This window comes from Vulpes lagopus, chromosome 1 (genome assembly GCF_018345385.1).
Source record: "Vulpes lagopus strain Blue_001 chromosome 1, ASM1834538v1, whole genome shotgun sequence".
Classification (NCBI taxonomy): domain Eukaryota; kingdom Metazoa; phylum Chordata; class Mammalia; order Carnivora; family Canidae; genus Vulpes; species Vulpes lagopus.
In genome coordinates, this window is record NC_054824.1 from 97,080,947 (window position 1) to 97,095,028 (window position 14,082).

Genomic DNA, 14,082 nt, shown 5'->3' on the forward strand with positions numbered 1-14,082 from the left:
TGTGTATCTTCCACTAAAAACAGTAAGTGAAGTACTTTAAGCTGGAAGGTGGATAAAAGTTTTTAGGACATTTTTTTTCTTTTGCTTCTTTTCTGTCACCATCTGCCACATACTTTGCTGATAGTGTAACACTTTGGATAAAATTCAGTAAATTTGGTAAACTTAAGGGAAAACAAGGTGAGAATTTCTTCTTTTAAACCGCTATATTTTTCAGCAGTATAGAACCATCATAACTAGTGTTTAATGGAAACATACCGTTGCCTCTAAAAGCACAGAAATGTTATAAGATTTAGTTGTGTAAACGTAAGTACTCTAAGTTTTTTAAGTCTAAAGATGTAGCAGTTCATCTCCTAGGAGGTGTGTTGTTCGACCTTAATGAAACAGAAGGAGAAGTGTAAATTGGAAGAAAAAAAATCACTTAGTTTTGTACATATAAACATGTTCTTCATCTCTAAATTTAAAAAATAATATTTGTTGCATTAAGAAAGGAAAAGCTGCTCTTTTTTTCCTAGTAAGAATTCCAGAAAAAGCAAAAGCAAAAAAAAAAAAAAAAAAAAAAGAACTCATTAAGACACTTAATCCTTCTTTTCTCTGTGACTCACGGTTTCCTTTTTGCTCCTGACAACATAAGCATCTTTGTATCTGTGCATCGGCCTGCCTAAGGCTTCATCTCCTTCTGTCGCTCAAAGACAGAGCCATGGGGACATGTCTAAGAGTCAGCTAAGGGGAATGCACACACTTAAAACCCACACCTGTTAATCCTTCATATTTTCCAAAAGAGTTCCTTATTCAGTATTAGACTGAGAGCCTTTGTGAAGGAGTCCAGAATATTTTAACATTTCCTGCTTCATCTACAACTTAGAGCCAAAAGTATAGCCCCAGTTTCTTCCAAGATGTTTTATGAGCAGAGTCATGCGCTCTGTAATCATTCTTAGTTTAAGATGCCTCAGGTTTCATGCTTTGGGGAAAGAGAAGGAAAGTACATTTTCTCCTGACACTTCCAGTCCATGGGATATATGTTTTGGAATTCTCTCTCTCTCTCTCTTTTTTTTTTTTCCAGCTGGATTGTGATTTCCTGATCACCAGGTTGAGATGCTGCATTAAAATGCATAAGCCTTGGGGCACCTGGATGGCTCAGTCAGTTAATCTTATAGCTCTTGATTTCGGCTCAGGTTGTGATCTCAGGTTGTGAGATAGAGCCCCACCCACATCAGGCTCTGCGTTGAGCATGGAGCCTGCTTAAGATCCTCTCTCACCCTCTCCCTCTGCTCCTCACCACTGCCCTCGACTCACACACATATACTCTCTCTAAAAACAAACAAACAAACAAACAAACAAACAAACAAATGTTTGGCAAACCAAGATATGTTACTGTGTTTATGAGTATGTTTAAGGCCAGCTACAAACAAAATAGTGTAATTATGTGACCTTCATTGCCTCTGTTTCCATTTCCCATGTCATTCCTTACCTGGATGCTGCCCTCTCTGGGACTTCCAAGATGTCATCCTTATATTCTTTTTTGTTTTTCCTTCCTATCCAAATGGGTTGTGAAAAAAATAGTGGTTCACTCATACTGAGTAAAAATAGCTTACCAATTCCCTCTCCCAAGTAAATTCACATTTAAATCCCTAAACTAAATAATTATGTTTTCCCAAAGATTGAGATGGAGGCCAGGGTTTCCAGACAGTGGTCTAACTCTGATTCTAATTACATATTTTATGGTCATCACTCGGCTGATTTCACACCGAACAAATTTTTCTTTTTTTATCCATCATTTCTCTCATGCATGAAGTAGAATGGGATGAAAATAATCTGAGGAAAGTTATTATTAGTCTAAAAGTCATAATTTGTTACTTAAGTATATTACATATCCATTATGCAAATGAACATGCAAAAACAAATGACAAATACTTAAACTGGAAAGATAAACTGGAAATACATAGCAGGCACTAAATATTAGTGGTTGGAACAGACAGCAAGACTAAATCAGGGGGAGGAAACAGCGGTCCAGGGCTGTGGGATTTAGGGAATTTTTGCTAGATTTGAGGCGGTAGAGTCAGAAAACTGGCAACAATTTAGAAAATAGCAACAGTGGTGTAAGATTGAAGGGAGGCTACACATACATACTCACACCCATACACCCACACATACCCCCACACACACCCATACATACTCATACCCCCCCACACCCATACAGACTCACATCCACACACTCCCCCACACACACCCATACACACTCATGCCCCCCACACCCATACACACTCACATCCACACTCACACCCACACTCATATACACTCATACCCATATCCACAGACATGGGTGACTATAATAGAGAATAATGCCTCTCCCCACACCCATACACACTCACATCCACACTCACACCCACACTCATATACACTCATACCCATATCCACAGACATGAGGTGACTATAATAGAGAATAATGCCTCTCCCTTCTCTTTGTTCCTTTTCCATGTGACAGTTGGAAGTTGGGGACCACTGAATCCTGTTTCTCAGTAATTGTATTCTGGGCGATGCAACATGACAAAGATGATGATGAATATCTGCAGTGAACTTGCTGCTAGGCTTTCCTAGAACGGCCTCCATCAGCCCCTCTCTTCTGAATGAGGCCTTCTTAGGCACCACCCCTCAGTGCAGTGTCTGAAGTCCATCATTCTCACCTAAACCTAGGACAGTATAGCAGTTGTGCCTTGGCCTATGTGATTGATGTGGACAGTGGCTGGTTGGTATTTTCTTTCTTTCTTTTTTTTAAGATTTTATTTATTTACTTGAGAGTAGAGTGAAAGAGAGAGCACACAAGCAGGGGTGGGGAGGGGAAGTGGAAAAAGGAGAAGGAGAAGCCGACTCCCTGCTGAGCAGGGAGCCCAGCACAGGGCTCAATCCCAGAACTCTGGGATCATAACCTGAGCCAAAGGCAGATGGGTAACCTACTGAGGCACCCAGGTGCCCCTGGTTGGTGATTTCTTTAATTTTGTTGAGTATGTGAATCAGTACGATATGTTGTGATGTGCCCTATGTGTTGTGCATAACACACTTGGGCAAGAACCGTAGGGGACTGGATTATCTATCTATGTGATCTACTTCACTTCTAACCCTCTTAGATCTCCCTACTGCTATTGACTATTGGGATAAAATAAAAATAGAAATAAATAATTAGAAATAAAATCTATCGCCCTGCTGTGATTCCGTCCTGCGCGGCTGTTCTGAGGAACAGTAGTCGTGTGTCTCCGTCCGCCTTCTCTCCCACCTAAGTGCGTGCCACCGCCCCATGGAAGATTCGATGGACATGGACATGAGCCCCCTGCGGCCCCAGAACTATCTTTTTGGTTGTGAACTAAAGGCTGACAAAGATTACCACTTTAAGGTGGATAATGATGAAAATGAGCACCAGTTATCTTTAAGAACGGTCAGTTTGGGAGCTGGTGCAAAGGATGAATTGCACATTGTTGAAGCAGAGGCAATGAATTATGAAGGCAGTCCAATTAAAGTCACTCTGGCAACTTTGAAAATGTCTGTACAGCCAACGGTGTCCCTTGGGGGCTTTGAAATAACACCACCTGTGGTCTTACGGTTGAAGTGTGGTTCCGGTCCTGTGCATATTAGTGGACAGCACTTAGTAGCTGTAGAGGAAGATGCAGAGTCAGAAGATGAAGAAGAGGAGGATGTGAAACTTCTTAGTATATCTGGAAAGCGTTCTGCCCCTGGAAGTGGTAGCAAGGTTCCACAGAAAAAAGTAAAACTTGCTGCTGATGAAGACGATGATGATGACGACGATGATGACGACGATGATGAAGATGATGATGATGATGATTTTGATGATGAGGAAGCTGAAGAAAAGGCTCCAGTAAAGAAATCTATACGAGATACTCCAGCCAAAAATGCACAAAAATCAAACCAGAATGGAAAAGACTCAAAACCATCAACACCAAGAACAAAAGGTCAAGAATCTTTCAAAAAACAGGAAAAGACTCCCAAAACACCGAAAGGACCTAGTTCTGTAGAAGACATTAAAGCAAAAATGCAAGCAAGTATAGAAAAAGGTGGTTCTCTTCCCAAAGTGGAAGCCAAGTTCATCAATTATGTGAAGAATTGCTTCCGGATGACTGACCAAGAGGCTATTCAAGATCTCTGGCAGTGGAGGAAGTCTCTTTAAGAAAATAGTTTAAACAGTTTGTTAAAATTTTCCGTCTTCTTTCATTTCTGTAACAGTTGATATCTGGCTGTCCTTTTTATAATGCAGAGTGAGAACTTTCCCTACCGTGTCTGATAAATGTTGTCCAGGTTCCATTGCCAAGAATGTGTTGTCCAAAATGCCTGTTTAGTTTTTAAAGATGGAACTCCACCCTTTGCTTGGTTTTAAGTATGTATGGAATGTTATGATAGGACATAGTAGTAGTGGTGGTCAGACAAATGGAAATGGTGGGGAGACAAAAATATACATGTGAAATAAACTCAGTATTTTAATAAAAAAAAAAAAAAAAAAGAAATAAAATCTATCTATGTGATCTACTTCACATCTAACCCTCTTAGATCTCCCTACTGCTATTGACTATTGGGATAAAATAAAAATAGAAATAAATAATTAGAAATAATTAGAAATAAAAAATTATTTCTAGAACATTTTGTCATTATCTTCGTCCATTCAGGCTGCTGTGACAAAACACCTACGATTGAGTAGCTTATAAACAATAGGAATTTATTTCTTACAGTTCTGGAGGTTGGAAGTCCAAGATCAAGGTGTCAGTATGATTGGGTGAGGGTTCTCTTCTGGATCACAGACTTCTCATTGTGTCCTCACATGGTAGAAGGAGCTAGGGATCTTTCTGGAACTTCTTTTATAAGGCAGCAAGCCCATTCATAAGAGTTCCATCCTCAGAGCTTACGCACTTCCCAAAGGCTCCAGCTACCAATAACATGATCTTTGGAGGTTAGGATTTCAATATTTGAATTTGGGGGGATACATTCAGACCCTAACAGTAATTTCACAAGAGGGACTTGCTTGTCATGAATAAGTTTTTGAAATTACAAAAAAAATACAAGAAAAAGTATCTCCACAATCACTCCCAGAAGACCTGAATTTCTTAATAATAATTCAAATCCCTGTCAGTATCATCTCATGTGACTGGCATTCTTTGACACAATTAAATGTCTTTCCTGAGCACTGGTGCTGGGAATGAGGTATTTTACAAGTCTAAAGGCACCAGTTTTATGTTCAGGCAGTGACAGCTGATGATACATAGAGTAAGAAGTTGCCACATCTCATCCCATTGTCTCTCTATCAGACCCTCCCTGTTGCTTTCTCTATGTCTTTGTATTTCAAGCCCTTGTTCCTGGAATTAATATCAGATGTTTTTAGTGAATCATATAATTTCAAGGAAGGCTGTTTTCTTTCACTTTAGCAAAGAAAAGTTAAGAAAAAGATGTTCTCAGTATTGGCCTGGGCTTGTAATTGAAAAGAAATTCTTTGAGTGTTCCTGTTCTCTTCCTTCACTAGACCCGAGATCCTGCTTTGTGATGAATGAATAGCCTGTGGCCTAAGAACAACTGATTTCACTATATCATGTGGAACCTTGAAAAGCTGACTTCAGAAAGTTTGTGTTGGTGCACAGGTGTTCTTGAACTGAAGGCAACTTAGGGATGCCTAGGTGGTTCCTCACTGCTATTCCTTGGTTCCTTAAGTTCTTGTGGTTGAGACTAGAAGAATATGGAACTAATAACAAGCTAGAAGGAATGGATGGTTCAATAAATGGATGGATTTAAAAGAGAAAGGGGTAGGAAAGCAAGGTCCTCTTTACATTTTAATGACCTTTGGTTCATGTAGGCCTGGATTCCACTCAAGTCCTTGAATGATTCTGGTTTTAACTTCCTACATACCTTTCCAACTCCTTCTCATTCTTCTCAAGTATCCAGTTTCTCTTTCTCTATCCTCCAATCTGTCCTGAATGTCTACATGAGCTCTAAGATTTAAAGGCTGGTAATATACTATCTCACAATGTTACCCCTCTAAGGATTCTCAGTTTTTTTTCTATCAGCCAAAATAGATCTATAAAATATAATTTCAGATTTAAGATAGTGAATAAGAGAAGAAATTTTATGTTTTAAGCCCTCTGATTTCAACCCCCCTTGAGCTACACCATTGACTCACTCTGTTTCTTGAGCAAGTCTCAAGTCATTTGAGTTATGCCTTCTCCACCTCAAACTTTCACAGAGTTGTTAATGAGAATGAGACAGTGTAAAAAAATGTATGGATTGGGAAATAATTTTAAAATTGAGTACTCCCAGGGGAATGCTAGAGGAATAAGTAGATCATTGAGGGGTTTTGTTTTTGTGTGTGTGGTTTTTTTTGTTCATTTGTGAATGAATTTTGCAAATGGTAATGAAAAAGAGACTAGCTTTTCTAGAAATAAAATAGGAAGAAAAATTTTAGAAAAAAAGCATTGAACATTCAATGAACAATAGCTCCTATTTATCAAAATCACTATCACTATCATCACCGTCATCATCACCATCATTATAATTAAACAGATGCTAAATTCTGCTTTGATGAATGAGACCAATACTTTCCTGTTAGCTTCCTACTTGAATTACAACAGAAATCCTAGTTATAGGGTATTCCACTGAACAACATCAAAATATATTTTCTTTTCAAGGGCACAAAGATAGACCATATTCTAGACCATAAAACAATTCACAACAAATGCAAGAGAATTCAAGTCATTTAAAGTATATTCTCAACCACAATAGAACTAAATTAGGATTAAAAACAGAAAGGTTCCTAGAAAAATCCCCCAAATATTGGAAACAAAATAACATATTTCTAAATAACCAATGGGCAAAGAAGAAACAAGTAAAATAGAAATATTTTTAACTGAATGAAAATAAAAATGCAATAGGTTTAAATTTTGTTTGAGTAGGACAGAGAAAAAACAAATCAGTAACAGGAATGAGAGGCAAGATCATTGCAGATTCTATAGATATTAAAAGGATAATATGAGAGTATTATGAATAACTTTATGTCAACACATTTGACACTTATGTAAAAGTTCAAATTCTTTGAAAGACATAAACTAACAAACTTCACTCAAGAAAAAAGAGATAATCTGAAAATTTCTGTGTCTATTGAAGGAATTGTAGTTTTAGTAAAGCAAATAAACAGAAAATACCCCCCAAACCCAAAATATTCCTAAAGGGAAAACTCAAGGTCCAGATGGCTTCACAGGTAAAATAATACTACCTGATTTTAAGATTTATAAGCTGCAGTATTCAATACAATGTTTTATTGGTATTAAAATAGGACAAATAGAGCAATGAAATAGAATAAAAACTTCATAATCAACCTCTGTATATATATGGACAAATGATTTTGATGACATAAGGTCAATTCAGTAGAAAAAAAATTGTCTTTTCAACAAGAGGTACTAGAATAATTGGCTTTCTGTTTTTAAAAATATGAATGTGAATCTATATCATTCATCATATGCAAAAATCAAATCAAAATGGATCCTAGATTTTTATTTATTTTTTAAATTTTTATTTGCATTTATTCCATGCAGAATTTACTCCCGGGCCATAAATTTTTGTTTCTTTAGTTTCTTCTGGGATATCTTTTTCTTCTGTGCAACCTCCTCTTCTGGTTTAGGAACAATCTGCTCTTTTTCAGTAAGAATCATCTCAATGTGGCAAGGAGAGCTCATGTATGGATTATTCTGGCCATGAGCCCTGTAGGTTGTGTCACGTCTTAGGGGCTTTGTTCACCTGGATGGGCTCAATGACCAGAGAATCTACATCTAAACCCTTAAGTTCAGTATTACTCTCTGCATTTTTAAGCATGTGCAGTAAAAATTCAGCACTCTTCTTGGGCCACTGACCCCTATGTCCAGCCCCACTGTTCAGCCTGTGCACACCTACTAACTCCACCATTGTAGCGACGTAATGGCACACACTGCTTCTGCAAAGTGACATCTTTCAGATACTTGGTGGCTTTTCGAATATGCATACCCTTGATGGCCTGGGCAGTTTCACGTGTGTTCTTAATGTGAACACGAAGATTTGAACCTCTCGACTTGCATGATTTTGTAGGGTTTTCTGGGTCCAGCGAGTAGCGAACCATCTCCAGAGGTCACCTCAGGCCTCTCGGGGGAAGTGTGGATCCTAGATTTAAATGTGAAACCTAAGACTATGAAATCTTTATGACCTTTGATTTGGCAAAGGATTTTTAGCTATGATACCAATAATACAATCCTTAACAGAAAATTATACAAATCAAAAACTTTTGCACTACAAAAGACACCGTTGAAAGAATGAAAAGTCAAGTTAGCATTAGGGAGAAAATATTTGCAAAGCATGTATCTGATAAAGGACTTAAAAGAACTCTCAAAACTCTATAATAAGAAAACAATCCCCACTACTTTTTTTTTTAATTAATTTTTATTGGTGTTCAATTTACCAACATACAGAAAAACACCCAGTGCTCATCCCGTCAAGTGTCCACCTCAGTGCCCGTCACCCATTCCCCTCCAACACCCGCCCTCCTCCCCTTCCACCACCCTTAGTTCGTTTCCCCGAGTTAGGAGTCTTTATGTTCTGTCTCCCTTCCTGATATTTCCCAACATTTCTTTTCCCTTCCTTTATATTCCCTTTCACTATTATTTATATTCCCCAAATGAATGAGAACATACACTGTTTGTCCTTCTCCGATTCACTTATTTCACTCAGCATAATACCCTCCAGTTCCATCCACGTAGAAACAAATGGTGGGTATTTGTCGTTTCTAATTGCTGAGTAATATTCCATTGTATACATAAACCACATCTTCTTTATCCATTCATCTTTCGATGGACACCGAGGTTCCTTCCACAGTTTGGCTATTGCGGCCATTGCTGATAGAAACATCGGGGTGCAGGTGTCCCGACGTTTCATTGCATCTGAATCTTTGGGGTAAATCCCCAACAGTGCAATTGCTGGGTCGTAGGGCAAGTCTATTTTTAACTCTTTGAGGAACCTCCACACAGTTTTCCAGAGTGGCTGCACAAGTTCACATTCCCACCAACAGTGTAAGAGGGTTCCCTTTTCTCCGCATCCTCTCCAACATTTGTTGTTTCCTGCCTTGTTAATTTTCCCCATTCTCACTGGTGTGAGGTGGTATCTCATTGTGGTTTTGATTTGTATTTCCCTGATGGCAAGTGATGCAGAGCATTTTCTCATGTGCGTGTTGGCCATGTCCATGTCTTCCTCTGTGAGATTTCTCTTCATGTCTTTTGCCCATTTCATGATTGGATTGTTTGCTTCTTTGGTGTTGAGTTTAATAAGTTCTTTATAGATTTTGGAAACTAGCCCTTTATCTGATATGTCATTTGCAAATATCTTCTCCCATTCTGTAGGTTGTCTTAGTTTTGTTGACTGTATTCTTTGCTGTGCAAAAGCTTCTTATCTTGATGAAGTCCCAATAGTTCATTTTTGCTTTTGTTTCTTTTGCCTTCGTGGATGTATCTTGCAAGAAGTTACTGTGGCCGAGCTCAAAAAGGGTGTTGCCTGTGTTCTCTTCTATGATTTTGATGGACTCTTGTCTCACATTTAGATCTCTCATCCATTTTGAGTTTATCTTTGTGTATGGTGCAAGAGAGTGGTCCAGTTTCATTCTTCTGCATGTGGATGTCCAATTTTCCCAGCACCATTTATTGAAGAGACTGTCTTTCTTCCAATGGATAGTCTTTCCTCCTTTATCGAATATTAGTTGACCATACATTTCAGGGTCCACTTCTGGGTTCTCTATTCTGTTCCATTGATCTATGTGTCTGTTTTTGTGCCAGTACCACACTGTCTTGATGACCACAGCTTTGTAGTACAACCTGAAATCTGGCATTGTGATGCCCCCAGATATGGTTTTCTTTTTTAAAATTCCCCTGGCTATTCGGGGTCTTTTCTGATTCCACACAAATCTTAAAATAATTTGTTCTAGCTCTCTGAAGAAAGTCCATGGTATTTTGATAGGGATTGCATTAAACGTATAAATTGCCCTGGGTAACATTGACATTTTTACAATATTAATTCTGCCAATCCATGAGCATGGAATATTTTTCCATCTCTTTGTGTCTTCCTCAATTTCTTTCAGAAGTGTTCTATAGTTTTTAGGGTATAGATCTTTTACCTCTTTGGTTAGGTTTATTCCTAGGTATCTTATGCTTTTGGGTGCAATTGTAAATGGGATTGACCCCTTAATTTCTCTTTCTTCAGTCTCATTGTTAGTGTATAGAAATGCCATTGATTTCTGGGCATTGATTTTGTATCCTGCCACGCTACCAAATTGCTGTATGAGTTCTAGAAATCTTGGGGTGGAGGCTTTTGGGTTTTCTATGTAGAGTATCATGTCATCGGCGAAGAGGGAGAGTTTGACTTCTTCTTTGCCAATTTGAATGCCTTTAATGTCTTTTTGTTGTCTGATTGCTGAGGCGAGGACTTCCAGAACTATGTTGAACAGCAGTGGTGAGAGTGGACATCCCTGTCTTGTTCCTGATCTTAGGGGAAAGGCTCCCAGTGCTTCCCCATTGAGAATGATATTTGCTTTGGGCTTTTCGTAGATGGCTTTTAAGATGTCGAGGAAAGTTCCCTCTATCCCAACACTCTGAAGGGTTTTGATCAGGAATGGATGCTGTATTTTGTCAAATGCTTTCTCTGCATCTAATGAGAGTATCATATGGTTCTTGGTTTTTCTCTTGCTGATATGATGAATCACATTGATGGTTTTACGAGTGTTGAACCTGCCTTGTGTCCCAGGGATAAATCCTACTTGGTCATGGTGAATAATTTTCTTAATGTGTTGTTGGATCCTATTAGCTAGTATCTTGTTGAGAATTTTTGCATCCATGTTCATCAGGGATATTGGTCTGTAATTCTCCTTTTTGGTGGGGTCTTTGTCTGGTTTCGGAATTAATGTGATGCTGGCCTCATAGAACGAATTTGGAAGTACTCCATCTCTTTCTATCTTTCCAAACAGCTTTAGTAGAATAGGTATGATTTCTTCTTTAAACGTTTGATAGAATTCCCCTGGGAAGCCATCTGGCCCTGGACTCTTGTGTCTTGGGAGGTTTTTGAGGACTGCTTCAATTTCCTCCCTGGTTATTGGCCTGTTCAGGTTTTCTATTTCTTCCTGCTTCAGTTTTGGTAGTTTGTGGCTTTCCAGGAATGTGTCCATTTCTTCTAGATTTCCTAATTTATTGGCGTACAGCTGTTCATAATATGTTTTTAAAATCGTTTGTATTTCCTTGGTGTTGGTAGTGATCTCTCCTTTCTCATTCATGATTTTATTAATTTGAGTCTTCTCTCTCTTCTTTTTAATAAGGTTGGCTAATGGTTTATCTATCTTATTAATTCTTTCAAAGAACCAACTCCTGGTTCTGTTGATCTGTTCCACAGTTCTTTTGGTCTCGATATCATTGAGTTCTGCTCGAATTTTAATTAACTGTCTTCTTCTGCTGGGGGTGGGGTCTATTTGTTGCTTTTTCTCTAGTTCCTTTATGTGTAAGGTGAGCTTTTGAATTTGAGTTCTTTCCAGTTTTTGGTTTTTTTTTTTTTTTTTTTTTAATTTATTTATGATAGTCACAGAGAGAGAGAGAGGCAGAGACACAGGCAGAGGGAGAAGCAGGCTCCATGCACCGGGAGCCTGATGTGGGACTCAATCCCGGGTCTCCAGGATCGCGCCCTGGGCCAAAGGCAGGCGCCAAACCGCTGCGCCACCCAGGGATCCCTCTTTCCAGTTTTTGAATGGATGCTTGTATTGCGATGTATTTCCCCCTCAGGACTGCTTTTGCTGCATCTTCATTCTCATTAGTTTCCATGAATCTTTTTAATTCTTCCTTAATTTCCTGGTTGACCTTTTCATCTTTTAGCAGGATGGTCCTTAACCTCCACGTGTTTGTGGTCCTTCCAAACTTCTTGTTGTGATTGAGTTCTAATTTCAAGGCATTATGGTCGGAGAATATACAGGGGACTAACCCGATCTTTTGGTATCGGTTCAGATCAGACCCGATTTGTGACCCAGTATGTGGTCTATTCTGGAGAAAGTTCCATGTGCACTTGAGAAGAATGTGTATTCAGTTGAGTTTGGATGTAAAGTTCTGTAGATATCTGTGAAATCCATCTGGTCCAGTGTATCATTTAAAGCTCTCGTTTCTTTGGATATGTTGTGCTTGGAAGACCTATCTAGTATAGAGAGAGCTAGATTGAAGTCACCAAGTATAAGTGTATTATTATCAAAGTATTTCTTCAGTTTGGTTATTAATTGGTTTAAATATTTGGCAGCTCCCACATTCGGGGCATATATATTGAGGATTGTTAAGTCCTCTTGTTGGATAGATCCTTTGAGTATGAGATAGTGTCCCTCTTCATCTCTCACTATAGTCTTCGGGGTAAATTTTAATTTATCTGATATAAGGATGGCAACCCCTGCTTTCTTTTGAGGACCATTTGAATGGTAAATGGTTCTCCAACCTTTTATTTTCAGGTTGCAGGTGTCCTTCTGTCTAAAATGAGTCTCTTGTAGACAGCAAATAGATGGGTCCTGCTTTTTTATCCAGTCTGAAATCCTGCGCCTTTTGATAGGGTCATTAAGCCCCTTCACGTTCAGAGTTACTATTGATAGATATGAGTTTAGTGTCATCATATCTATTCAGTCCTTGTTTTTGTGGATTGTTCCACTGAACTTCTTCTTAAAGGGGAATTTTAAGAGTCCCCCTTAAAATTTCTTGCAGAGCTGGTTTGGAGGTCACATATTCTTTCAGTTCCTGCCTGTCTTGGAAGCTCTTTATCTCTCCTTCCATTTTGAATGAGAGTCTTGCTGGATAAAGTATTCTTGGTTGCATGTTTTTTTCATTTAGGACCCTGAATATATCCTGCCAGCCCTTTCTGGCCTGCCAGGTCTCTGTGGAGAGGTCTGCTGTTACCCTAATATTCCTCCCCATAAAAGTCAGGGACTTTTTTTCTCTTGCTGCTTTAAGGATCTTCTCCTTATCTTTGGAATTTGCAAGCTTCACTATTAAATGTGGAGGTGTTGAACGGTTTTTGTTGATTTTAGGGGGGGATATCTCTATTTCCTGGATCTGAATGCCTGTTTCCCTTCCCAGATTCGGAAAGTTTTCAGCTAGGATTTGTTCAAATACGTATTCTGGCCCTCTGTCCCTTTCGGCGCCGTCGGGAACCCCAATTAAACATAGGTTTTTCTTCCTCAGGCTGTCATTTATTTCCCTTAATCTATCCTCATGGTCTTTTAATTGCCTGTCTCTTTTTTCCTCAGTTTCCCTCTTTGCCATCAACTTGTCTTCTATGTCACTCACTCGTTCTTCCACCTCGTTAACCCTCGTCGTTAGGACTTCTAGCTTGGATTGCATCTCATTTAATTGATTTTTAATTTCTGCCTGCTTGGATCTAAATTCTGCAGTCATGAAGTCTCTTGAGTCCTTTATGGTTTTTTCTAGAGCCACCAGTAGCTGTATAATAGTGCTTCTGAATTGGCTTTCTGACATTGAATTGTAATCCAGATTTTGTAACTCTGTGGGAGAGAGGGCTGTTCCTGATTCTTTTTCTTGAGGTGAGGTCTTCCTTCTAGTCATTTTGCTCAGTGCAGAGTGGCCAAAAACAAGTTGCATTGGGAAAAGGAGAAAAAGAGAGAGAAGGAAAGAAAAGAGAAAAAGAAAAAAGAGAAATAAGAAAAAAAGGGGGGGGGGAAGAGAAGAAAAAGAGAAAGAGAAAGAAAGGAGAAAAAAGAAAAAAAAAGGGTGGGGTGGGGGAAGCAATCAGAAATCAAGAAGAAAGAAAGAAAAAAAAGCACAAAACAAAACAAAACAAAACAAAAAACACGGGGGAGTATCTTCCGATTCTGTATACTTTAAGTCCCTTGACTTCCCTTGGAACTGGTCCGTGTCGCTGGTCTTCTGGGGGAGGGGCCTGCTGTGCTGATTCTCAGGTGTGAGCACTTGGGGGAGCTGCTCTGCCCCTGCCTGGTGCAGGGCTCAGTGGGGGTTGTTCACCCCGTGAGGCCCCGTGAGGAAGCCACAGTGGCGGGGGCAG

General features: G+C 39.1%; 1 protein-coding gene across 1 annotated transcript; it reads left to right on the top strand.

Moving 5' to 3' along the window:
- The first annotated feature begins 3,197 nt into the window (after window positions 1-3,197).
- On the top strand, window positions 3,198-4,342 carry LOC121485446 (nucleophosmin). Its single transcript, XM_041745853.1, has one exon. The coding sequence runs from the start codon at window positions 3,290-3,292 to the stop codon at window positions 4,172-4,174; it is 885 nt and encodes a 294-aa protein (XP_041601787.1). The 5' UTR covers window positions 3,198-3,289; the 3' UTR covers window positions 4,175-4,342.
- The last annotated feature ends 9,740 nt before the right edge of the window (window positions 4,343-14,082 follow it).